Source organism: Aedes aegypti, chromosome 2, assembly GCF_002204515.2.
Source record: "Aedes aegypti strain LVP_AGWG chromosome 2, AaegL5.0 Primary Assembly, whole genome shotgun sequence".
In the NCBI taxonomy this organism is placed as follows: Eukaryota; Metazoa; Arthropoda; class Insecta; order Diptera; family Culicidae; genus Aedes; species Aedes aegypti.
In genome coordinates this window covers 389,847,137-389,874,832 of record NC_035108.1, presented here as the reverse complement: position 1 = coordinate 389,874,832, position 27,696 = coordinate 389,847,137, and the positions used below count along the sequence as shown (strand labels likewise).

Genomic DNA, 27,696 nt, shown 5'->3' with positions numbered 1-27,696 from the left:
GAAAAGTACTGTTTTATTGCTTTAGGTAGTTTTTAAGAAAACTTCCAAGAGCAGAGAGAATTCGTGTACGCACAGCACGAAGGTACGATGCGCACTGACTGATTGCTATTAATTTTGACCATCCCTCCACGTTGTACCTGTTTGCTTAAAAACGATAATACATACGCAGCAGACATCAACGAACGGGCTCTGCAAGCAAGTGCTGTCGAAACCGTAGTCATCAGTAGTGAAAGAGCAAGCATAACGATCGTATCGTATCGCGTTTCGAGTCGAGCCGTTCTCGTGATTCACTGCTATACGGGTAGCTGTGTAACAGAAAAGTGGATATAGTGCTTGTGTAAAGGAACCAACCTTGAAATTTCTCCAATAGTCGAGTGATTAACGATCAGAAGGAACCAGGAAGCTCACAGTCGGTGAGATCACGATGACTATCCTTACGAAGCCCTTTGGGGATGCGAAGAAACCAGAAAAGACCATCCTCCCGCTGGTCGGTGGTTCCGGAGTTCCAGTGGCCCCCACAGCCCCATCGGTAAGTATTTTTTTTTCTCTGCTTCCAAGCATACACCTATTGCGTTATATCATACGTTGCGCCCCATCAGTTTCACAACATTGCACTCTATACGGTAAAGTCCGATAATGTTGAGAGGCATATGCGGAACCCACCCCCTCGCCTCACTCGATTTTGTGTACCATTGCGAGATTTGGATACCCGATGTCGATTGGAGCAGAAATTTAATAATGCCTACCAGTAATAAGCCATAATGGGCCATTTCTCGAAAGCAACTACGCTGACTACCCGCGAGTGTGAATCATTATTTCCTCAGCTCTGCTCGACTGGTCTCGACTCGACGTCCATCCGATATAATGCAGCAGCGCAAAAAATGGATGCCACCATTTTGGTTTCGTTTCACATTTTTCCTGATGTAAAAAGCAAACAATGCAGTCAAAGATAACTCTGTGCCGATGTCTACCCATGACCCGTCGCTGTTGATATCTCACGATATAGTTTGTATCGCTTTGATAATGCTCTTTCATATGGAAAAGTGAGTGGATATGTTTTTTGGGCTCTAATAGTGATTGGCTGGAAACAGACTTTTTTTTCTACGTTTCAATCAATTTATGAACTTTCCAGCTTTGTCATCGCTGGTTAGTTCATCTATCTTCCAATGAGCATGTATCCATGTTGGTGCAGTGTGTTGTATACCAGCCGAAAGGGCATTCGCTATATATAGATAGTATGAGGGCGAATGGTCTTAGATTTTTCGTATTGACGTGTTGTTTTCCGCTCGGCATGGGGTTACCCGGAAAATCGATAGTCTAGATGTTGTCGTCGTGTTTTTTTTTTCTCTTCCATTTCTCCGCTGAGACATGGAGACTATCGAACGACGACCGTCTGATGAGGACTATGGCGTAATGTTTATGTAAACGCTGTAGAAATTATGGATTGGAAGAGATTGTGATGAAATACAACTTAAACGAATAGATTTTACTCGAAAGTATTTAATGTTTTTTAGAGTAGAAAACTTAAATCAACATATGATTTTATTCGGTTGAGCTATTGATGTGTTCAAGTTGAAAAAAAAAATGATTTAGGATAATTCAGTGAATTAATCAGTAAATAATACGAATGCGAAAATGGCAATTTGGGCAAATAAAGTTCTTAGTAAACGACTGTGAAAGTGTCCTTAGAAAACAAGCTGAGAAGCAGGGTACGTTCCAGCGCACAATGGTCGGAAAAAAGTGAAGTTTGGCCAAAACTATTTTTATCGCCTTAATCGATGAAACATGTAATCTGAATATGTTCTTTGACGTTTTTGTTGTTTCAGAAGGGGTTATTCACGAATTACGTAACTTTGAAAAAAAGATTTTTTTTAAATTAAAATTGTTATCAAACTGGACTGAAAGCACAAATCTTATTTATATTTGATCGAGTTTGATCAAAATTTGTATGAATAGTGGTTGAATATATTTAAAATAAACTTTGTATGAAAAATATCGTCAAAATATATGTAAAATATTGAATTTGAATTGGAGTTCTGTTTGATCTTTCGACCTTGACGCTTGCTTTTGCCGGAGCGAGCGACGAGGGCAGAATCAAACATGTCGCGCGTCGGTCTAGTAAGTGAAAAAGTGGCGTGATCGGGGAGTTCGGTTGGAGTAAGTTAAAAAGTGCCGCGATCGGTTCGTTCTTTTTGATCTTTCGACGACCTTGACGCTTGCTCTTGGGCAGTGCGTCAAGAAAGCCCGAGCTGTCATCCGTGTTTATTTTTCGGGTCGCGCGCCTATATTTTTTTTTTTCTGAGTGCTAGCCGAGCAAACGAGTGAAGCTGAAAGTGGATTGTGGCTGCTCAGTCAAGGATAACGGATCAATTGGTGAGCTCGTTTCATGCTACTATTTCTAATCTATAAAATATGTATGACTGACATTTAATCGTTACAATGGTGGGATGTAAATATGATGTTTCAACAAACTATGGATGGTTCGTCACTGTGAGTGTCGACACAAACTCTGATTCATGATTTATTTATGTTTGACATTTTTTTTTCAGAACACCCCTTATATACCTGTATTTTTGTAATTAAAAAAACTTTGAATGGTTCGACACTACAAGTGTAGACTTGCGAAAGGTTCACTTTATTCAACAAACTTTGGATGGTTCGCCACTGTAAGTGTCGGCATAAGAATAAGAGTGTTCTATGATGTCCCAACCAATTGAGTCTTTTGTTTCTTTTCAAATGAGTAAAATATAATAACACATGCTTTCGTACTGACAGCTGTAGGAATGTTACATTTAGGTATTTGTTCAACAAATTTTGAATGGTTCGTCACCTCAAGTGTCGGCATAATTTTCCTCTACATGGAAATTATATGAACAATTATATTTACGTATAAGCATGTATATATCTCACAAATCATTGTTTATCATGGTCTAATCGCTTATCAAAGTGAATCCTTTGACCCAACGATCCTCCCCATTAACAAACATCCCTCCCAGTAACCTTTGTGGAGATGCAGAGGCAAACACGGTCTCCAAATAGCAAAGGTTACACACTAACATTCCTTCCCTCAATCCCACCTGACTGCAAGGACGTGGCCGGCGCCGTTATTGACCTTGTATAAATAGAGGCACTGAATTATGCACACTGAAGAAGATTATGGCCAATCCCAGCTGGACTTCTAGTTGATTCTTTGTGCATTTTCACTGACTTCGGTCAATCACGGAATAGCAACCATTGATATGTGTAGTCAGTCTAAGCTAAGCTAAGCTAAGCTAAAATATCGTCAAAATATATGTAAAATATTGAATTATTCAAATAGCTCTAACTTGCAAATCAGCAAATTTCTGCAAAAACTTTGAAGGTTTTTTGTGAGATCTAAGGATGCTTTTTGATGTGCAATATTCGAAATGGCGGCGACATGGCGCGACAAGTGTTGTTTTTCATGTTCAAAATCATCAAAATTACTAAAGTGTAATATTGAATAGTATTAAAACTTCAACCAAATATTTTTTTCCATCCTCATGCTCGATAAAAGTGTTTAACCATAAGCTTTCAGATAGTGGGTAACTTTAGGGAAATATTGCATTCCTAAATTATAAATTTTGTGCTTTATTTTATAGTTACATTTTTCAATTTTTAGACTTCAGCCGGTTTGCCGTCATAAAAGTCATAGAAATTTAAATTTTAGTTCAATTTCAGTTAAGGATCATAATAATATAACCAGGGTTGGGAAAAAATCTGAAATTCACTCTACAGTAGTCAAACAAAGCCAATCACAATCAGCGAAGCCAGTGAAACTCACGCCCATCGCTGCTGTAGGCAAAAAGCCTTGAAAATTGCGAAACACCCGTTGCTAAGGGCAACCCAAAATTACTGTAGAAAAATGTTCTATTTCCCGCTGCATTTCCCGCATTTAGAGCCTTCAACGACACTAGTGATTTAGAGAAATTCATGTACCCAATATAGGCTACTCGATGAGATTCACGATTTTAAACTACTGTAGTGAGAGAGCCACGTGATTTTCGCGAAATTCAAGCCTACTACTATTACCATTCCCAGCACTGAATATAACACAAAATTTAAAAAATAATGAAAATCTCAAAAAAGTGTTTGGTAGTTTTGGCCGCCCCTTTATATGGAGCCCGACCAATGTGCAGCGGTCAGTTTCAAATTTCTATAAAGAATGCAGAATTTCCTTAGGAAATTGCCTACCTTTAGGCGTATTCCACGGCTCAAGGTCTTTTTTTATTAAAGAATAACTCCATAGGTGACATGTAAGTAAGGTTAAGCTTTCGTGTTTGGCTCCAGGGTTCATGATTTTTTTACAAATAAGGAAATTTTCAATATGATCATTGTATACAGTGACCGGCGAAAAAAACATAATTTTGCCGTTCTTCATACAAAATGGTCAAGTTTGGAAACTTGGATCTTGACTTTTAGTGCTCCGATTGATCTGGAATTTCTACCGCAACTAGGAAATGTGCAGTAAAAAAAACTCACATCATATTGATCACACACTTTGAAATTATCGCAAATATCCGATATTGAAAGATGTGTCAAAATTTAGGTTTTGATATATTTTGAATAAGGTACCGTGGGGCAAGTGGGTAATGGATTTCGCATAGGTGGGATTCTTCAAATTCTAGAGACTTTAAATTAAAACAAATGAGGTCGTGTATATTTTTTAGCTCGACTTCCATCATATATAAGCAGTATGCTGAAATTGATTCTTATGTAAACTTGAAGAAAAAAGTACAGAAAAAGTTTTTGAGAAACGTCTTTTTACTTTTCACTTGCCTCACAAGTGGGGCAAGTGAAAAGTTTATCGTTTTGAGCAATAATTTCAAAAACTAACAGTTATATTCACGATTCCTATTACCTTTAACATTTATTAAGGCGTCCCAATGAACAATAACATAAATAACATGTAAACAAAGAACATTTTATTCTTGTTACTTGAAGTTTCTTCTGTTCAGTTATGTTAGGTGAAATGATTCGACAACATTATAACAGCAACATTTCCAATGGTAGTTCTTACATCATGGGACAGTAATTGCTTTTCTGTTCTGTAGAATTTTCACCGCTCATTTTTTGTGTTTTTTTTATGAAAATCGGATTTGACGTCGGATAACTCTTCGTAAGAAATCAAACGGAATCCTCCAATAAAGTATTTCGAAACTTTCTTATGTGGGTAGACCAATACCCCATTTTTTATGTTTTGAACTAGCTTTACATAGACATTCCACGAGATTTCCGTGCGTTCTCTCATATTGGAACTTTTCAATCAACGTATTACTTTTAATCAGCTGTCCGAAGTACACATATTAATATTATAATATTTGGCAACCTTTATTTGAAGAAATGCCATTATAATAGCTTTTAACGCTTTGAGTATAGTGTTTCTTGAATTATCAGCACGTTCAGCTATTCTATGATAATTGCGCACCTTATATACTTATAGCTACCTAAAGAGAAAACACAAATTTAATTTCTAATGAGAAACTTTTCACTTTCCCCACGTGATTGGAAAATTGGCGGTGTTTTAATTTAGTTATTTTAGTTCTATGTCGAATTAATTTTAAACCTTTTTTCATTGCAGTTTAAAACTGTCAGAGGGGACAACTTAAAAGTGGTACAGAAAAATATTTTCCGCAACTTTTTTCCGCTGAAAATATTAAAATAAGATTGTACGCCGCCAACTTGTTACGGAGTTATATTTAACAGGTTAATAATCTTTCACTGTATTATGCAATAATGGTTGAAAAATCTCAGGAATCTATTACCTATCGTAATGTTCTGAATGGTTTCGAAGGTTTACGCATGAGTTTAAAACGTTAATTCACATATTCAGTAAAATATACCAATTATTTGCACTCACCCCATTTACCCACTTGTACCTTACTATGATCTTTACAGACAAATTTTGTTCTACATACTTGTTTCTCTTGTGAAATAAAACATCCTTTCGTTTAAAAAAATAGTTCGAAATGAAAAATTTAGTATTTTTTATAAAATGGGGCATTTGCGATAACTTTAGAGTGGGTGTTCAAAATGCTGTGAATTTTTCACTGCCCCAATTTCAAGTTATTTCCTAGTTGCGGTGAAAATTTTAATTCCTAGTTGCGGTGTAATTTTCATTGAAAATTTTGTTATTCGCAATCAGCCAACGATTATTTCAAACAATATGGTTGGTGTACTCTTAGACGAACCCCCAATTTCAGCTTTTGTTCATGCAATGCTTTTGTTGATAAAGTCAAAAAGTTGGCGTCGAGTTTTGTTTTTAAATAGAGATATAAAAATGAAGAAAAGTCCCACAGATGATCTTTATGCTTCATTCGAAAGATTTTAGTTTCTGCTCCGAAGTAAAAATGTTTAACCTATGTGAAATTCAACTTTGTTTGAAATTCCTTGCATAATTACCGAACGGCTACTACTGGATCAATAGCGCAACTACTGAAACACGTGTACCGATAGTGGCTCAAGCGATGTTATGCTCAAAACTTAATTTCATCACTATTTTTTATGTTTTTATTTTATAGTAGAGGTTGAAATCATTTGATTGATACCGAAGATCTCTTTTAGGACTTTTCGTTATTATGTTATAGTTTTTTGCCTAGGTAATCCACAATTAGCACCGGTACCCTAAGCGAAATTAATAAAAAAAATGATTACGCTGAATCAACTTAGATTCCAACATCAAGGTTTTCATTAAAGAATCAAATCTCACGAAGAAAGTAACGAAAAACCAGTGCAATTTTAATTCCAGCTTCATCACCAGAAAGCTTAAAAAAGGCGCCTATCAATATACAATTTCTTCAATGTTCAGTGTCTTTGAATACGTGAGTAGGAACAGAAGTCGTAACGGCAATCTTTGGATTCTATAGTATTTTTAGCATTGGGCGTAAATATTCGCGCGACTATGTTTTAAATTGATAATTGTTACAGCTGTTACGTCTGTTTGTCTGTACTTTAAGTACACAATTGTTACAACTGCTAAAGTTAAACTTAGCATTAAATGCAAATGATCGTCCTTTCCCCGATATTCATTGACATATTCCAATTAAATGTTTCAAGGTAATCTCCATACAAAATTTGAGTGTTCGGAATTTGAGACAAAACGGTATATTGACACAAGAAAAAATATTATGATAGCCCCTATCTTCTCCGTGCAGCGGAACAATCAGAGAGGGGGGAGGGGGTCAATACCCCCCCCCCCCATCCACAGGGCTGATAAAATGTATAAGGCTCACCTGATACGTTTCAAACAGATGTAGCTCGGTGTGGTTCGTATTAAAAATAATGAGGTGAATCGATAGTCAACTAAGTTTCAATTCTGTTTGCCATTCAAAGTGAAATAAGCCATAATAGTATGACTACAGTACTATTTTGATTCATATTACGTACAGCTTCTACTTTGTATGGGAAACATTTCAAACGAAATGTTTCATTTTTTACAATTCAAAAGTTGTTGCTTTCGAGGCTTGTATGTTTATTTGTATATGCATCTTCCATAGATATCTATGAAAAATTATAAAGCCCAACTGTCTTAGACGTCGCTTTATTGGTTTTATGATTTCAATTGATGATTTGACTTTTCTGTATATGATTTTCATGAGCTGTCCAAAGTTCGAATCAAATCATCACCCACCATTCGAAAGTCAATTGTTTTGAAGGCTCGATAACGTGGAGGAATCTAGCAGAATGATTTATTTTATATGCTTTTTGATGAGTATATAAAGTATAATATCGAAGCCTTAAGTGTCCGTAATACGAAACAAAACAATACTTTATAGACTATCATTTTCAAATAAAATTAAATTAATGTTTTCTATCAAAATTTTTACCATGAATCATTTATAATCAAATATTTTATATGCAATGTGTTAAAAGTTTATGTTTGCAACGCTGTGCATTTTTAATTGAGTAATGTTCAGATTTTTTTTGAGTTGCGGTGAAAATTCCAGGTCAATCGGAGCCGGGAATGAAGCCTCTAAATTTATCATTTCAAATATTGGAAGAATCCTCACTTCCTGCAAAGTTGTGGTCTTTAGCAAAGTTGTGCAGCAGCAGGATCATGAGCTAGAGCTTTCAAGAACATGACCAAATTACATGAACACTAGCGCCACGTAGCGGCCAAATTGCTAACTAAACAGGGCTGCCTCGAATTGCTTTTCAGCTTCTGCCGAAGACACGAACTTTCTAAGTGGTCGGGATGATGGGTTAGAACTTGCTATAATATGACCAAATTACATCCACACTACCGCAACGCAACGTAAGGGCAAAATTGCTAATTAAACAGTGCTGCCTCAAATTGCTTTCAAGGATCATGAGCTAGAGACTGCTTGAACATTACCAAATAACATGCACGCCAGCGCCACGTAGCGGCAAAGTTGCTAACTAAACAGGGCTGCCTCGAATTGCTTTAAAGCTTTTGAACAACCTTGCTGAAGACACGAACTTTCTAAGTTGTCGGGATCATGAGCTAGATCCTGGTCATATAACATGCATACTAGCGCCTCGTAGCGACAAAATTGCTAACTAAACAGGGCTGCCTCAAATTGCTTTTCAGCTTCTGCCGAAGACACGAACTTTCTAAGTGGTCGGGATGATGGGTTAGAACTTGCTATAATATGACCAAATTACATCCACACTACCGCAACGTAGCGGCAAAATTGCTAACTAAACAGTGCCGCCTCAAATTGCTTCCAAGGTTCTTAACAACTTTGGTGAAAACAAGAACTTTCTAGGTAGTCGGGATCATCAGCTAGAGCCTGCTTGAACATTTCCAAATAACATGCACGCCAGCGCCACGTAGCTGGAAAGTTGCGAACGAAACAGTGCTTTCTCAAATTGATTTCATAATTCGTAACAACTTTGCTGAGGACACGAACTGTCTAGGTAGTCAAGATCATGAGGTAGAGTCTATTGGAATATGACCAAATAACATGCATACTAGTGCCACGTAGCGACGGGATCATGAGCTAGAACTTGTTATAATATGACCAAATTACATCCACACTACCGCCACGTAGCAGCAAAATTGCTAACAAGACAGTGTTGCCTCAAGTTGCTTACAAGGTTCGTAACAACTTTGCTGAAAACACGAACTTTCTAGGTGGTCAGGATTATGAGCTAGAGCAGTGTTTCCCAAACTTTTTTGACTTTCGCCTTTTTTGATCATTGGAACCCTTGTCCACCAAATACATTTATTTATAAATGAATTGTACTAGAAATATTGATTAGAATGCGTGTCAACAAAATATCAAAATGGGTAGTTTTACAAATGCGTGAAAAATAAAATATGCTATCATCAAAATATGATTGTCTCTTACAAAATATGAATCTATTTTTGTTTTTCAATTGCTCTCCCTTTCGCCCCCTTTCTAGCATTTTCGCCCCCCAAATTCAGTTTTACAAATTTTCGCCCCCCTGAACCTGAAAATCGCCCCCAAGGGGGCGAATTCGCATACTTTGGGAATCGCTGAGCTAGAGTATAATTAATCTAACGAAGTTACATGCACTCTAGCGCCACGTAGCGGCAAAATTGCTGAAGACCGCAAGTTTGTAGAAACTAAGGATTCCGAGATATTACATCATAAATATTATTATTTTTAGGTGATGATAAACTTTTTGGAGGGTGCTGCAATATTCAACTGGGGTGTTGCAATACTAGATGATGCGATTCCATACTTATGGTGGGTAGTGTATAGGGAGCCGGATCCTATTCTTGATATTTTTGATCCACTTCGGCAGTGTTTTTATTTTTTGAAACCTACTGAGCTCATATTTGGTCACAATATGTGTCGTACTGAAGTGCTTCTTATGCAAAGATTCATAGAATTCGGCCGTGAAAACCCCCCATACCAAAGTGAATCATGGAACTGCCCAAGTAGCTCTGCACCCTACTAGTAATATATACTTCTATTATTCTAGAGGAATGATAGTTCTGTACGACTGAAGTGCTTAGCTTTCTGGGTAGTATGGAAAAAGGGCCGTTATATGCGACGGTTTCGGCTGTTTAATTCAGCCGAAACCGTTGGATAGAAAATTCAACTAACCATCGGATTTCAAGGCAACTCGTTTTCACCGTTTTCTTAGAATACCAAGACCCTCGGTCGTCACCAACAGATGACTTTCCAAAAAACATGACATTTGAATTAACAACCCACTCACCCCCAGGACCAAATCCTGGTTGCGCTATTGTTGTCTCTCTTATAACTTTTTTAGGTGGTGACCTACTAAATATTTGCATCGACTCAACTAGCTTTTATCATGTTCGCATAGGTGAGTTGCTAATATTCTGTAGGTCGATAAATTACACCGCAATCATTTTTCACTTATCGAGACTACGTGACTTAGTATTCGCTCTTAGTAAGCCACGTGGCTAAGTATGTATCACAACGAACGTTTAAGCCACCTTAGATAAGTAGCTAACTGTTTTGCTTCTTGCGTTTCTGATAACTGGTGGCCAATTGTTAATGGCTTCATTGGGGTACATGCCAATTCGTTGCAAATGTGAGCCACACTCAATTTCGATTGTGACACTATGTACCGAATGAGATGATAAAACTGACGCCGACACAAATTGAGCTCAATTGCGTTCATATTTACCTGAAATACCAATTGTGGAATGCAAATTCCAAGAAGTGCTTTCTGTAAATCGCTCTCCGAGTTCGATAAATTGCTGTGCAGTTCTTCCCCTAGGTAGGTATGTGAAGCAAGTTTACGATGTTTATAAAAGTCCCTCGGCCGCTGGTGTATCGCAAAGCGTTGATGCAAATATTTATTTGTTTGCCCTTTGGATACCGTAGGTAGTAAGATATCCCGCAGTATGACGAAAGTGCCAAATCGGCAATATGTCGTGTATGCAGGAGGGTGCTCGTAGACGGTCTTGAGGTATGAAGTGGATGATGAGCCGATCGGTAGGCGCATTCATTACGTGATAATTGCCGTGCATGGTTATATTTGTTCCTGTTGGGTTTTCTCAATGCAGCCAATAATGCAGACATATACCTAGTTAATAAGAGCGACATTTTAAGCCTCGCCTCGCGAAACGTGCCCGCAACTTTTGAAAAATAACTTTTTCCTAGCCATAGTGTATATGTATGCATGATAATAGGTGCCAAATATCGTAAAATGGTGCAACCTTGATAGCTTTTAGAAGACAATTTTGATGATCATTCACTTTTTTGTACAAAAGTTCGAAAATATGAATCAAAATTAAATGAATTTCTATAATTTAACGCCCAGATCTTTCAAATGAGTCATGGTGCCAAATTTCGATTGAAGTAAGGTCAGCTCCGTCACACTCGGACTCAGATTGGGTACCACTTCTAGTACTGCATTTGGTCCCTCGGTAGTACAAAAGGTACCCAAGTTTGACAGATCGCAGTACACTTTTCACGGAATTGTAGATTACCTTATGAGCCATAACATTTTGTGCAACTGCAAGGGACATGGAAGTCTTTAATTTGTCTTTGGTAAGGTGGTGCAAAAGTTTTTTTTTTAAGAATTCCAGCTAAATTCAAAACAAATGACATAAACGTCATGGTGGTTTGAATAATATTCAAGTTAGAGGCTTTCACTCCAAATATTATAGAAATCGATTGGGAGTTGACTATTTGTTGTTGTAATTTTCGGTCGACCTTTCATTGAATGAAATGAACATTTAATATCGAATATGGGCCTTACAAGGCCTATCATAGGATGCTTCGAGTTGCATTAATTTTTGCATAAATTCATGGAAAACATTTTTGACCCACAGTGGGGCAAAAGTCCGAATCAGGGATGGGAAATGTACTGTAGTAAACATTTAGCACCTCGTCTTTCACATTTTTCTACACGACCATCAACATCCAAAGCAAACCATGACCGTTCAAAGCAAAAAAAAAAATGTCACGGCTCTTCACAACTGTAATCTTCTTCTTCTTAACGTTTTTTCAAACCCGAATGCGAAATGACTCAAGCACAGTGGTGACACAATTTTTCCGGTTTTCGGAGTTTGGGCTCATTCATTTATTTCATAACGCTGAAATTGGCCATTTGGAACACCCACCTACCTTCTTGTAACGCTTTTTGTATGAATATTATTAAATATTTGTATGGGCCGTAACATTGTTAGGACACCCACCCACCCCTCTAGTGTTATGAAACTTGTGAATGGGCCCTTTTGCATTTTTGCTCGATAAAGGCAGCATGAAATCGAACTTGTTCATATGTATCGCAACGGAATGATTGTGCTCTTGCTATTAGCACTTATAGATTTAAATTAGTTGAAAACACAAGCGAAATATTACCGATTGAATAATTTAACATTTTTTTTAATCATTCACCTCGAGATGGCTGCCCGAAAACGATCATAGAGGAGAGACAAAAACAATCAAGCAGTGTGTGAAACGTTGGCAGCGCAACGCCTGATGGTATTGATGCTGCTGCTGCTTTGTGTTTTGGTTGACTGGCAGAATTGATGAACTGTGGTAAATAGTGGTCACAGTTCCCAAGCCTGGTCCGAACCAGTGGAGTAGAAGCTTGAGCGATATTATGTGGCTCAAGCTTCACGGAACAAAATGAAAGTTGCCTAAAATCTACATATTCTATCTATAAAAAATGGAGTGGTGTTTGTATGTCACGAAATAACTTGAGAACGGATCAACAGATTGATGTGAGTTTTTCACTGTTGCATTCGACAAGGGATGCAACGTGATCGTGCGAGAAAAAAAAGTTCAGGAATAATCGGGAAAACGGGAGAAGACTAATGTGTAATTTTGTATGGGGGATTGCATGACGTTTCTCAACAGCCTTCTTGATGGCAAGACGAAGTTTGCCGGGACCACTAGTGAACATTAAATTTAGCGAAGCATGCCAAAAAAAAAAAAAAAACGCCAAACTATCGGTAAATGAAAAACCGAATTTAGTACTTTTACAATTCCTGAGACCGGCGGAGGAAAATTGAACTTGTATTAAGAGAAACTGTGATGAAGTAAAAGCTAACTGGTTAGGTTGGTAGTTCAGATAAGACTGAGCGTCTTGTTTATTTACTAATGATCAGAGCCCTTCGGCTACTCCGATTCGTTCGTATATGATCGTCCGAAGGACGACCGTCAATTGACTTTAGAGCGCACTAGGGGTGCGTAAGAAAAATACATCAATTCTCCCCCTTTTACATAGCTTAAACTTATCACAGCGTGAAACAATTCATTACAATAATATCATAATCACGAATTCAAATTTGGTTGATCAAAAACTTTTTTATCAAGCTCGCAAAATTCAAGTAAAGTAAAAATCGTCACTACGATTAACTTTCTTCATCCGTTTGGATCTCCGGGGCTCTATCTGGTTGGAACCTGATTCCAGGCGTCTTCTCTTGTTGCGTCCCCTCGTGGCCTGCTGCTGATTTTCTTCGCCAAAAGGCGGATCGTTACTGGAGGGCGGTTCATCGCCGGTTGGCGCAATCGAGGTTTCCTTACTTGACTGCGCTCTCGTAATCCAAACGTTCGGCCTTTGCCACGTTGCAGACGGCTTACATGCTCGCATCTGTGTCCTGTGCGCCATGGTGACCACGCTTCCAATGCATATCTGAAACGTATTGCGAGAATAATTTTTAACAAAAGTTGCCTTAATCCATCTAACTTAATTGTGGGGGTTGTGGTTCTTGTACCACACTTCATCCCCTACCGTCAGATTGTCAATATCTTCTGTATTTTTCAGAATATTTCCACTACGATGTTTAGTGTTAACATCATCATGTGGGGGTGGTACGTTAAGATGTTTCTTGTAATTATTTCTTGGATCTATGAAATCTAAAACAGTCTTTGGTTTATATGAAAATATCCTCTCCGATGGAAAATGTCCATCTTTTGTCAAATTATTGTTTCTAAAATTATACAGAAACAACTTTATCTGGTCTTCCATGTCCAAACCCGAAATTTCAGGATCCATTAGGTATCTCTTGAGGACTTCCTTCACCGTTTTAACCAATCTTTCAGCCTGACTGTTACTGGCGGGATTATACGGTGGGCTTTTCATTACTTTTATCGCATCCTCGTCGCCACTTTACAATTCCTGAGACCGGCGGAGGAAAAGTGAACTTGTATTAAGAGCAACTGTGATGAAGTAACAAGTAAAAGCTAACTGGATAAGCTGGTAGTTCAGATGAGACTGAACGTCATGTTTATTTACTAATGATCAGATCCCTTCGGCTACTTCGATTCGTTCATATATGGTCGGTGTTCAGACAGACCGGACTAGATGATATTTTGGCGTTCTGAAGATTCTTTAAGGACTCCATTAATTCTGATTTTTTCGATGCTATTTTTATACAGATGCATCATCAAACACATAAGTTCCATTCTTAAAGCAAATGGAGCAAATATTTTGATGTTTCGAATGCCTGGGAGACGTTTTTCTGAAAACATTAAAAAAAACACTTGGTCCAGTCTGTCTGAACACCGACCTTATGATCGTCAGAAGGACGACCGTCAACTGACTTTAGAGCGCACTAGGGGTGCGTAGGTAAAATGCATCAGTACTATACCATTAAATTCCACTAGAGTTTGTGTCCTTTAACAGATACGCGTATTTCGACCTGAACTGTAAGGGCCTGTTCATAAATTTCATAACGCTGGAGGGGGTGGGTGGGTGTCCTTAAAATGTTACAGCCCTTACAAAATTTGTAAAATATTCATACAAAAAGCGTAACGAAGGGGTGGGTGGGTATAAAAAATGGCCATTTTTGGCGTTATGAAATTAGTGAATGAACCCTAAGGCCGTCTTCAGTGTCGTGTACTAGACTCAACTCGACCAAAGTATCATATTTTACCTAAAATTTGCAAAATGTGGATATATTTTACTCTATTTTTGCACTTTTAATTAATGGTCAAGTTATAGGTAATTCCCACCTAAGGAAACTTGCTGTTATAAGGTTTTGACGTTTTGAAGTTTACATGTACACAACGAAACACGTGTCAAATGTACAAAATGAAATTGAAATTGCGAAAAGAAAGCACGTGCTCCGGTGGGGATCGAACCCACGACTCCCTACTCAACCTACAAGCTGCGGAGCCCTTTGAGAGACCCCGACGCTTGAAGGTGAACTGAACTCGATTATCCCAAAGCGAATGGGATCATCATTTCGCAGTTAAAATTCGTTCGGATATATGAGCTGTACATTTAACACATACATCGTCGCACAGCTTACATTGTTAATAATTAGGCAAGCGTGTTCGAATTCAGGGAGCCAAAATTGATTAGTTGTTTTCAAAACTAACAGTAATTGTATTGATAAGTGATCAATTTCATCATGAAAAGATTACGGAAAACAGACCTGAAAACCCATGAAAAAATGATCAATATCATCTGAAATTACTGTTCGTCTTATAGAATAGGAACTTTTGAACTTTGAACTTGACTACTTTTTGCCTATCTGGCATTTACGGTAGTTTTTCAACTCTCAGCATTTCAAACGCCTAAATTTTTACCATAACAATTCACATTATTAACATTTAAAGTCTATAATTTAAAACGCGCTCTAATCTAAAGTTACTTTCATATGTGATATTTTATGTATCCCTCTCCAATCCCAAGGCTGTTTTGTAATCGGTGAACCGAAACATAAATATTTCCTACCTCTCACACCAGATTACCACAACTTCTTTGACATTGTTCTTTAATTTATTTTGTAGGATGTACCTCGCGATGACGAGTCAGCTGCGTCCAGCATAATTCTGATCCGCCGTGCCCGTCGCTTCACATCGGCTACCACTTACATCCTGTTTCTGATTGCGCTTCTGGTCACATCGCTGGGCATCATTGCCGGCGTGTTTTACTATCGTCAGTATGCCCATTCGCGGAACCACTTACGTTTCCACGGTTTCTGCCAGATCCCATACGATTCATCCAACATGAACGACAACCAGATGTACTACATGAACTCGATGCTCCGCGACGACACCGATGAACTGAACTCGCAAATTCAACGGTTCGGTCAAATCGAAGACTTATTCAAGCCATTCCAGAACGACTTCAACGAGATGGAAAAACGCATGGAGGACACCGAAAAGGAAGTGAGCGACCAATTCTTCAAGGAAGAATTTGAACTTGGACTGTCCGACGAGGAAAACTACTCCAAGATCAACGTGCCGGTGTTCCGTGGCCAGCGACAGGGCCGTTTCCTGCACGATTTCAAGTATAACCAGTCGGGCATCATCGACAAGGATAACGGTCGCTGCTTCTTGATGCCATTGGATCGGGAAACTGTTCTACCGCCCAAATCGCTGCGCGATTTGATCGAGAAGATGTGGAATGGATATTACAACATCAACACTAGCACAGTTCGCAAGAACATGCGCGTTATCACGCCGGAGCTGAAGGATCTCAGCGATGTATCACCGAAGATCACCAACGAGTGCGAGGACATGAAGATCTATCGGTTGGAGAAACTGGTTTCTGGAGGTGAGTTTGTGTAAATAATTAATATTTTTGCATTATCATCGTGAGTTTACTTTTTTCAATTTAAATTAAATTGTGATTGGTTCAGAATAATCAATACTATTGATAATTCTGCACTGTTCATACAATACAAGGGCCAGTTCGCATTATTGCTTGGAATCGATATGTTTTAAACAATTCAAACTTAAATTTCTTAAGCAAACCAGAAACCTCAGAAGAACCATAAGAGTCATCCATAAATTACATTACACAAAATATGGCTATTCTCAGGGATTGAATCCTGAGAAACTTGTAAGAATCTCTAAAGTATCGCTCTCTGTAACTATCATAATATGCAGCACATTATGAGAGACTGTTTATCGTATACTGCTACAACTTTGATCAGATCGAGGGGATAGTAGTGCATGATAAAATCTTTCTAAACAAGCTCCAAACCTGGGGGCACTATTGCTATCGGAAGTTCGGGGATTGTTTATCGTGCCAGTAAAGTAAAATACCTATCCCCAACGGGAAGCAAACGAGAAAAATAGATTTTATTATCGCTCTCTCTTTGGGGCTCGATTTTGTCTATAGATGTATAGAATAATATTTTGGGGCTGTCTATACCACGTGGTGTTTTGATTTTCAGAACTACCTCCTCACAAGGGGTTGTGGTCTATTGTTCACACAACAATATTTCAATTTGTATGGACCTTGGTCTTTGGACAAACTTTTTCTCTCACCATGAATGACCACGTAGTTTCTGAACGGTTTCCAGTTTCCTTGTAAGTGGGCTTTCCCGATATTCCGGCTGTACGCGAATCGTATTTATGCATGAATATACTTTCCAGAGAAATAGTCAGATGTGGAGACGACTATGTTGTTTTACTTGTTTGTTGTTCTGCGAAGAACATTGCGCGGAATTAGGGCATTATGAAAAAAACGTGCCCTAATTCCGCGCAACACTTTTTTTGTGTGGTATTCAGTTGGAGCTGCCTGACAGCTTAACTTGTCAAGGCTGAACCCTCGGTCTGGCTTTTGCCAAGTTTCTCCTCTACCATGACCAATGCTCAGACGGACTAGGCTATGGTGCCCACATGAACACTGTTTTTATTAGTATTGTGACGTGATAGTTTTTGAAAAATACCCATATTCCCTTGCTTCTGAGAAAATGAAGCATTGTGAAAATCAAAAACTCCATCAGAATTTGTTTGAAGAAGTAGTGTAGTAGTGTCATTACTAAAAAATGCCTAGTCGAAATGATTTTGAAACATTTGTCATTTAAGTGTCCTTTTTAGTCATGTTGTTCTGTTTATTCCCGTTTTTTACGTAAGATTAGAGTCTTAAATGTCAATTGTCGTCATGTCTTAACAAAATTAGGCTGTTCAGTAGTAGTTCTAGTTCATTTCGTTTTTTGTTATTGAAAGTATTTATTGGTCATTACGTTCATATCTCCTTAAAGAAATGATTCATTTCATTTGTCTGTTCAACAATTTATCGAAACTAGCATGTGTATCCTAATGATCAATCACAGCGTCTTACTTTCCATAGTCATTATTATAGCGAATATTTAAGAGTATAGTTACCTTAGGCTTCTATTACAGTATCCTACAAGTTTCACTTTTCGGTGGCAAATGCAATGCTTCACAACGTCTACTTTCTACTTGTAAATTTTGAGAAAATGAAGCTGGAATTAGATTTTTCATACCATTGTTACAAAATACGTGTTCCTTATTATGGCAATGTAAAAACCATATTAAAATAAGATTGTCACCACTTATTTCTACTTAGTGAATCTTCTAGATCGTCGCCAATAGTATTAATGTCCACTTCGAATAGATTATTTATTTGAAATGGGCAACAATGCTATCAACGACGCAGAACGTCCGTCAGATCTTATCCGAGATATTGCGTAAAAATTGCGTAAAAATCAGCGAAATTGGACTGCTTAAAATTCATCAACTTTAGATCACCTAACAAATTTAAAACAGCTGTATCTTAACGAAATCATAACCGATTTAAGCTCAATAGGCTTCATTTGAAATCGTAGTCTTAAGCCTCTGATTTGCATATAAGAATATAAATTTCAACACATTAAATTATTATTTGTATAGCAAACAATGCTTTGTGCTAATTGTGTTATAAATTCAATTATCATCAGTAAGCTACAACTTTACATATTATTACAAGCTGCTAACGATTAACTGGTATTTTGTTTTCATTTCATATGAAATTTTCGATGGTCTAACTTACCTCAAAATGTCTTTATACCCTGTGGGTAAGTGGGACCTATCAAAACAAAAACTAGAATCAAAACTTTTCCGACACGTTTCAAACATTTTTCTATAGAGTAGCACTAAAACATTCAAACAAATGATTTTTATCGAAAAAGATCAATCTCAAATTACGTAATTGCATAAAAGAGAGAAAAAATGTGTAATTCTTCAAAATTATTGTTTTTTTTTTAATTGCAATTTTAAAATTGAACAAAAACAGAGTTTAAATTTGAAATACATTATGAGAACGATTACTTTTCTATTATAATTTAACTGTTTTGCTATTTCTACCAAATTTAGTAGTTACGGAAAACAATTCCATGCCATTAAGCGGTTTTCTGCCATGCATATTAATAAAAACAGAACATATTTATAATTTTGTCAATTATTGAAAGTTTATGTGCTACTTTTCAATTAAAAACTTATAAATGATATAATTTGAACATGTTAATTCCTCTTTACGCTTTAATTGAGGAATTTTCAGTTAATATTAAGTGCGATGTGACATACTATTAAATACACGTTTTCTTTTTAAAGCGTTACGTATTTTATGGTTAATCCCTTATGTACATCAAAAATGTACTCAAAATTAAAAATCTAGGATTAATCAATTTTATTATTATAATCGTTGACTTACTGATGAACGCATGAAACTGGATTTGTCCCACTTCCCGGGTAGAGTAGAATTGCAAAAGAATAACAAAATTCACCATTAAAATAGAATGTTTGAATAGCAAAATTTGTTTGAAATAAGAGATAAAATAACAAAAATAATAACTAAGTTTGTATGGCATTAAAACTAAATAATATCATAATCATAATAATTTTGCCATTGTAATAACAAAATAATAGCAAAAATATAGGCAACCGTAAATAACAAAATATGTTATTATTTAGATATTGATAACAAAATAATAACTAAATAAGCTATTCACGAGTAGATCAAAGTAATGGTAATTTTAGTTCTTTGACTTTAATATCTAAATTTTGCATGATTGAAAAAAAAAAACTTTGCTTTCCTGCAAAAACCATTTGCTTTTTAAATCTTCAATAAATACATACGAATAGTAAAATGAGCTATTATGGCAAAATTTGATATTAGTTTGTTCTCATGAGATTATTTAAATAAAGTTTTCAAATATCTAAAAAAAATCATATTTTACTGTGATGGTGATGTTTGTTATTCTTTGGATATTTAATGTTTTTTTTTTTAGTATATTTGCACAAATAAAAATTTTACCGTGATAGTTTATTCTGTTATTGATTAGTTATTACATGACTTTCAAGAATAACAGACCAATGATAAATTTTGCTATAATTGTATGTTTTGCTATTGATGAGATATTTAATGTCATATATTAATAACATAATAATGGTTAAACTAAATATGATTGCAAAATTTGTTCTTATTTTACCATTATTTTGTTATTCACCTGCTCTACCCGGGTTGCCCCGTTTAGCTAGGTAACTGCGTCTAATGGCTCATTCTAAAACTTTCTTCTAATGTTTTCCTAATTTCGAAATTATTCGATCAATTTCAAGCACACACCAACAAATATGTTGTCAAAATGTGATTGTGTTGTTTGATTTAAAAAATATTGACACCTGAATATTTTATTGAACAATTTGTTTGAACTATCGTTTTTTATGTCCCACTTGCCTCGGGGTACCTTAATAAACTTTAAAAACCTACTGAAGTATAATATTTCATTAGATCAATAGCAACAAAGTACCGATAGACTATTGTCAAATTTTAAATTTTGATACATTTCTCATAAAAAAAGAAGAAAATATTGAAATCTCAACCATTTTATTATAGCTTGAAATATCCGCTATTTTTACCGATTTTCAAACATGATCAAAAATTGAAATTGTTTTTAATAACTTTTCAAGGGGTTGTTAAAATAACTGGGATAGGCAAAAATTTAATCAATTTCGGAACGCTGTAACTTCGTCAAATATTGACCGATTTTGATTTTTCAATGAGCATTGGACGGGGAAACTAGTTTTGAGGTGCGCCTACGGAGATGAACTATGACCATCGGATACCGGTTATAATCTGGATTTTCGGAAGCTTGTCTTATGCAGTAAAATTAAGACATGTTTTTAGCAAAGACATCAGTTAAAAATTTGAAATTTCACAAAAGTTGCATGCACACTAACGCCACCTACTGGCAAAATTCCGCATCTTAATAACTACTGCATGTCAGTCCTTGGGTGGTAAATGACTGGACAATGCGTACCATTGGTACTTCGCGTATCTGCAGGTATAAAATAGACCCCATTTGTGGTCCCTAGCCTCTTGTCCAGTAACTCCTATCCCTACCTCCCCGTGGTGCCGCCTGGGGTACGAGTAACCGTAGGGAAGATCGGGTAACCAACCCTGACAGGGAAGGGGGGCTCCTCTCTTCTGATGGTGTAGCTTATCAGAGCGTCTGTTCTCCATGTTAGGAGCGGCTCAAAACAGCGTCTGTTCTCCATGTTAGGAGCGGCTGATCATCGTCCTAGTGCCAGCGTGGGACTCTAAACAGTGCTGTGCACGATGATCCTCCGGCGAGACAGGGGGTTGGTGCAGGCCTTACAAGCCAGCCGTAAAATCATCAGTACAGGAAGCATACAATGTAAATTCGCACCGGAAAAATCGGTATAGACCTAAGTATCGAAAACGGACTAACGATGTCAGTCCTTGAACTACTGAACTTTATCGAAGACCATAGAAGATGGGACTGTTATGCGAGCAGCGGCAGTAGAGATATCATATGTCATAAAGGTTACATTCTCATTCCTCGAGGTTGATATCAGGCAAGCAAGAAAAAGCGCCCCTACCGGCCAAGTTCTCAACTAAAAAGATGATCTTCAATTTCTAAAGGTAGATTGCAATGAGTACTGAATGTTCGTCGAAGACATCACTGTGCTATCTCTTAAGGCATACGAGATATTCTACAACACCCCCAAATTGATGAAAGTCCCATAAGTCCTGGGTTTCCTATAACGTCCCTCCAACCTTGTGTCTAATAGAAGACTTGAATGTACGTAGGGTAATCAAAGAGCATTCGAATAAGTCACAAAGCAAACTGATATCAGCATTTAAACGATTTATAAGCGGTTTCTTCACCACCGCTTAGGCCTCAAACCTGGTTTAACCGTATGGGTAAACGTGGTTTACGGCTTAAGCGAAGATAAAGAAAACGCCCCTTAAACTCTCATTAAACTCTCAATTCGATTGCTTAATTGCCTTACGGTGAATTCATCTTCATCTTCAGCCAAACTTCAAATTTTCAAGAGCACGGATCTGGAGAACCAAACACCCGTTTGAGCTGAAAACCCAATCGATTGGTCACCACCAGCTAGTGACCAATCGATTAAGTTTTCAGCAGAAGCACAGTTTGTTTAAATCTGTTTAGAGATAGGTGGTATCATTGAAGCATATTTTCATTTCGCTATAAAACCTGTTTTGAAGAAGTTCTTCTGACAGATACATTGAATGAGCATAAATTACGTTATATGCATTAAATGCTTTTTTTTATTAGGGACATTTTACACCATTCGGTGCATTAATGTCTATTAAATGCTGAATGAATGCAAGTTTAAATGCTTATTGTTTAGTTGGGTAACCTTTTTGATGATATATTTCGAAATTGTAGACGATTTACGGTAAATTACAGAGCATGATCTTGGAATGCTTATAAGGTCATGTGAGTTCTAACGAAATTTTGACGAAATCTAATTGCAGTTCATGTCAGATTTTAGAAATGTACCGAATATTCGGTAATTTTTTACCGAAAAAATGACCGCTGGCTGTTTTTTTACCTGCATCTTATCAGCAACATAAAAAAAAGACCAAATATCTATTATGCTTACCTTTATGCTTTATCGTAATAGTTTTTACGATGAATGTTTTCAGCTTCCACAGTGGGCCTATGACAAAAAAAAACACATGACAGCATGGAGTTGTCAATATATAGTTTACCGATTTCGATAAACTAACAGATTGATTAAATAGCGTAACAAAAAATATATTTTTTCGTATCTCAAGGACCAAATCATGTGTCTCTAAAATTTAAATTTAGATTAAATCAACCTTTTCATTATGCTTGCAGTCTGTATAATAATAGTTGAAAGATCTATAAACAATTTCCATTTGAAATCTGGAATATTTTTCGTTTCTTACGTAATAAACATAATAACAATCACCTGTTTCAATTAATAAATAATTCAATAATAACGTTTTCCTAATTTTTCAGTTTTTAAACGATCGGCCGATCTTCACCAGCACGCCAAGTACGCAGAGTTCGGTGGAAACCACATCACCGAAATCGACATCCAGAACTTGGAGGATATCATGCACTAGTATGCTGCGATTGGATCCAGTCCAAATTGATTTATTTATGTTAAATTACGTATAGAAGATGCAAATGCGCACCTACAAAAAATAACAGACTACTAAAACCAAAAACAAACACCCTTTCACCCTTTGAGCTAGAGTATGGATAGGGAAAGCTACACAATTTTCTATGATGGTGCAAACACACAAGGAGTAAAGATTGTACGGGATGATCTGTTTGAACTTTATTAGTAACTAGAATCTTACCTGAATTGGTGACCCTGATCCTGATGGCAACGTGATGCGGAACAAGTAATAGTTTAAAGACACAGATTAGTAATCTAAATTGTATGAGCCCCTATCAAAATCGATTAATGTTAAACTCTATTTTAAAGAAACATCTATGAAAGTAATCGAAGTTTACGATCCCTTATGAGTAGTTCGCTGAGAAACTATTTACCATTCCCCAATATCTGCTTGTAGCTTTTGTGAAGCAGCTCTGTGTACAACATCCGTAGTCATTTTCTAATGTGATATTAATTTTCCCTTCAGGAGTTGTTTCCCCTGATTTTTAAAACACCTAGCAAAGTTCCCGTACAAAAGTAGAATCTGTAATTGCCTACATTAACTACCGCTATGTATGCTTCAACGAATGAAATTGTTTAGCACCTAAGGAAAGATTCACTGTATGTAATTGTTACCTGTGGAAGTGCATCAAGTGGGGGACAACTAAGCAGGAAGGCAGGCGAAGTGTTTTTCAAATCACTATTTAGTAGTTTTGAATTTGAAAAGTTTTTTACTATGCGATAATATGTTAGTTTATGTTTCAACGGATTGTAAATTATTCGTCAGCGTTGCCACAGTTTGTGATTATTCGGTTCTATATCATACTGGTGTTGTGTATTACATTTGCCTAAAAAAAGAGAACATTCAATAAGATGATGAAACGAAAGTGTAATCCAATAAAAACACAAAATTCTACACAAAGCCTGATGATAGTGATCCATGAGGAATTAGTGAATTGCAATTTACTGTGGAATATTATAATAAAGTTTTATTAGAAACCAACCGCGTGTTTATACGTAGTAGAGACGATGACAGCCATTGATTACGAATGGAATTATTATGACACGATTAGAATCTTTTTTTGCGGATAACCAGAAATCTTTCCAATTTTCAATCCAATTTTGATAAAATACTAATTCAGGTGATCCTGTGAATCTTTCTAAAAAATGCTTCTTCTTCTTCTTGGCGTTAACGTCCTCACTGGGACAGAGCCTGCTCCTCAGCTTAGTGTTCTTATGAGCACTTCCACAGTTATTAACTGAGAGCTTTCTTTGCCAAACTGCCATGTTTGCATTCGTATATCGTGTGGCAGGTACGATGATACTCAATGCCCAGGGAAGTCAAGGAAATTGCCATTAAAAATCGAACCCAGACACCTTCAGCATGGTTTTGCTTTGTAGCCGTGAATTCTAACCACTCAGCTAAGGAAGGCCCCTAAAAATGCTTACTTACTTTTGCTGGCTCTACGTCCTTCAAGACATGATCTGCGCCACAATGTTACGCCAACTAACTCGGTCCATGGCTGCTAAGCTCCAATTCCTCGATCGCCCCACACTTCCAAGATCCTGCTCCACTTGGTCAAACCACCTAGCTCGTTGCGCTCCCCTTCGTCTTGTACCGGCCGAATTTGAGTTGAACACCATTTTTGCGGGATTGTTGTCCGGCATTCTCACAACGTGTCCCGCCCTTCGTACCCTTCCAGCTTTGGCGACTTTCGTGATACTGGGTTCACCGTAGAGTTGCGCAAGCTCGTGGTTCATTCTTCTCCTCCATACGCCGTTCTCACATACTCCGTCAAAGATCGTCCTAAGCACACGTCGTTCAAAAACTCCTAGCGCTTGCAGGTCCTCTTCGAGCATTGTCCACGTCTCATGCCCGTAGAGGACTACCGGTCTTATTAGCGTCTTTTACATGGTACACTTAGTACGGAAGTGATGTTTACCAGACCGCAAGGTCTTGTGGAGTCCATAATAAGCACGACTTTCGGCAATGATACGTCTTCGAATTTCTCTGCTGCAGTTGTTATCCGACGTTATCAATGATCCGAGGTAGACAAATTCGTCCACCACCTCGAACTCATCCCCGTCGATCGTCACGCGTCTGCCTATGCGAGCTCTATCGCGCTTGGTTCCTCCAGCCAGCAATTATTTCGTCTTCGACGTATTTACCTTCAATCCAACCCGATCTGCTTCACGTTTCAGCCTGGTATACTGTTCAGCAACCACCTGGAACGTTCTTCCGACAATGTCCACGTCGTCAGCGAAACAAATGAACTGGCTGGATTTATTGAAGATCGTGCCCCGCATGTTGAAGCCCGCCCGTTTCATAACACCTTCTAGTGCAATATTGAACAGGAGGCAGGAAAGACCATCGCCTTGTCGAAGTCCTTTGCGTGTTTCAAACGGGTCCGATAATGCACCCGATATCTTCACACAGCACTGTACACTATCCATCGTTGCTTTGATCAGTCTAGTCAGTTTCCCGGGAAAACCATTCTCGTCCATAGTCTTCCATAGCTCTTCGCGGTCTAGGTATCATAGGCCGCTTTGAAATCGATGAATAGGTGGTGCGTAGGGACTTGATATTCGCGACACTTTTGGAGGATCTGCCGCAACATAAAGATTTGGTCTGTCGTCGATCGCCCGTCCACAAAACCGGCTTGATAACTTTTCACAAATCTGCTTGCCAGTGGCGATAGACGGCGGAAGATGATCTGGGAAAGCACTTTATAGGCTGCATTAAGAATGGTGATCGCTCGATAGTTCTCACATTCTAACTTGTCACCCTTTTTGTATATTGGGTATATTATTCCCTCCTTCCACTCCTCCGGTAGCTGTTCTGTATCCCAGATCCTGGCTATCAATCGGTGCAGACAAGTGGCCAACTTGTCCGGGCCCATTTTAATAAGTTCCGCTCCAATACCATCCTTTCCAGCGGCTTTGTTGTTCTTGAGCTGTTTGATAGCATCCTTAACTTCGCCTATTGTGGTAGTTGGCACGTCTCCCTCATCCGCCTTACTGATGAAGCCATTCCTCCTGCTGAACCCTAAAAATGCTAAGTAATTTGAATAAAATGATTTATACGAATTCCGTCAAATACCAGAAAAAAAAACAATAAAAAGTGCTCAGCACTCCAAGACAAAACAATACATACACTCAAAATAATCCAAACGTCATTGTTACGTGGAAACATACGTGGTTTTTTTCCATCGCACTTTTCACGTAGCTCTTACGGGGAACGTAGGTGATGAAGAATGAACCAATGAACAAATGAACTTGTACCATTCCATCAAAGGCACGTGTAACAGCTACGTGATTTTTTCGTATATTCGACCAAGTAGTTGAATAGAACCTAACGATGTTCCCGGTAAACTGTACTAAAATTCTGTATAGGCGCAATGCTGCTTTCGCATAGTTATTTTTAAATAACATTATTTTTCAATAAAACGAGTAACACATAAAGTTTTACTTTTATTTATTGAACTATCGGTTTTGATCAAAATAAGGTATTTCACACAATGCCTGAGTATCGGAAAATCAGGTAACAAGATAGTCTGGTTTTGGTGTGTGTCTGTGTGTGTTTCGACTCGATGTTCTCGAAAATCCTTCGGCACATAGTTAAAGGCAACGTTTCTGTTTCAGAGAAAGAATATCGGGAACAAATATAGTTTTTTTTTAAATCATTACTAAATTAAAAAGTTTACTCACGTTTAAATTTCAAAAACGGGAAAACCTTTTTGACCAGCATCAGCTCTTCCAGTACCACGTACCAATTTGACCCGCATTGCTAACAATGATGCGACTCAGAAAAAATGGCCCGATGATCTATTGAGAATTAACATTCTAATTAATGGAATCCTTTCTACAACATTTAAAATAATACCTTTAATATAGGTAACTAATTAAATTAATCTCAAGTCAAATCAAATCAAATATTTATGTTTATTTTCACTTGACGCCATCTTTACATTTGATCACAACACAAAATGAATCGAAGATGAACACGTTCGGAATGAATTAAAGCATGTACGTAGATTTCACGTAAGGTCGATAGGTTAATGCAGTGAAAACTATCAAAGCAACAAATAACGTTAATGTATGAAACGGTAACTGTTACCTTAGTCAGGTAAAGTCAGAGGATGGTTCATTATCATGAACCTACGTGATTTTTCACGTAGTAATGACGTTTAGATTATTTTGAGTGTACGAGATGAGCATGAGGATTGATGACCGTACAATTTGTAGTTGCTACTTCGTGATTGACAAGAATCATCGAAATTGTACAGGAAACCAACAGACATAGGTTGGGAGTAGCATATTATCTTCAATGTACATTTTCGAGGACTCTAAAATTAGTAATGTCAATATCTATCAATGCGTTGACAATGACCTTATAAATGTAGAATCTAATTGGCAAAGAAATTTAACTCCAGTTCGAATAGGATCACTTGGGCAAATTAGGGGTATGCGAGATTAGAAATCCAATAAGTAACGTCACTTTCGTATCAATCTCCGAAAATATGCCAACGATCGATAAAACTGTTACATACGCCGAACAATATAGTTAAAAGGTTGAGGCGACAAATTTGTGTCTGTCTAGTGTTAG

General features: G+C 37.4%; 1 protein-coding gene and 1 long non-coding RNA gene across 2 annotated transcripts; one reads left to right on the top strand and one right to left on the bottom strand.

The window, feature by feature from the left end:
- Window positions 1-208: 208 nt before the first annotated feature.
- On the top strand, window positions 209-24,093 carry LOC5572798. The gene is made up of 3 exons (XM_001654148.2): window positions 209-529; window positions 15,681-16,449; window positions 22,946-24,093. The coding sequence occupies exons 1-3, from the start codon at window positions 425-427 to the stop codon at window positions 23,050-23,052; spliced, it is 981 nt and encodes a 326-aa protein (XP_001654198.2). The 5' UTR covers window positions 209-424; the 3' UTR covers window positions 23,053-24,093.
- Window positions 24,094-26,508: 2,415 nt separating this feature from the next.
- On the bottom strand, window positions 26,509-26,978 carry LOC110675971. The gene is made up of 2 exons (XR_002499959.1): window positions 26,799-26,978; window positions 26,509-26,723 (listed from the first exon to the last, which is right to left on the bottom strand). It is a non-coding gene; the product is annotated as an uncharacterized LOC110675971 (long non-coding RNA).
- Between the last annotated feature and the right edge of the window lie 718 nt (window positions 26,979-27,696).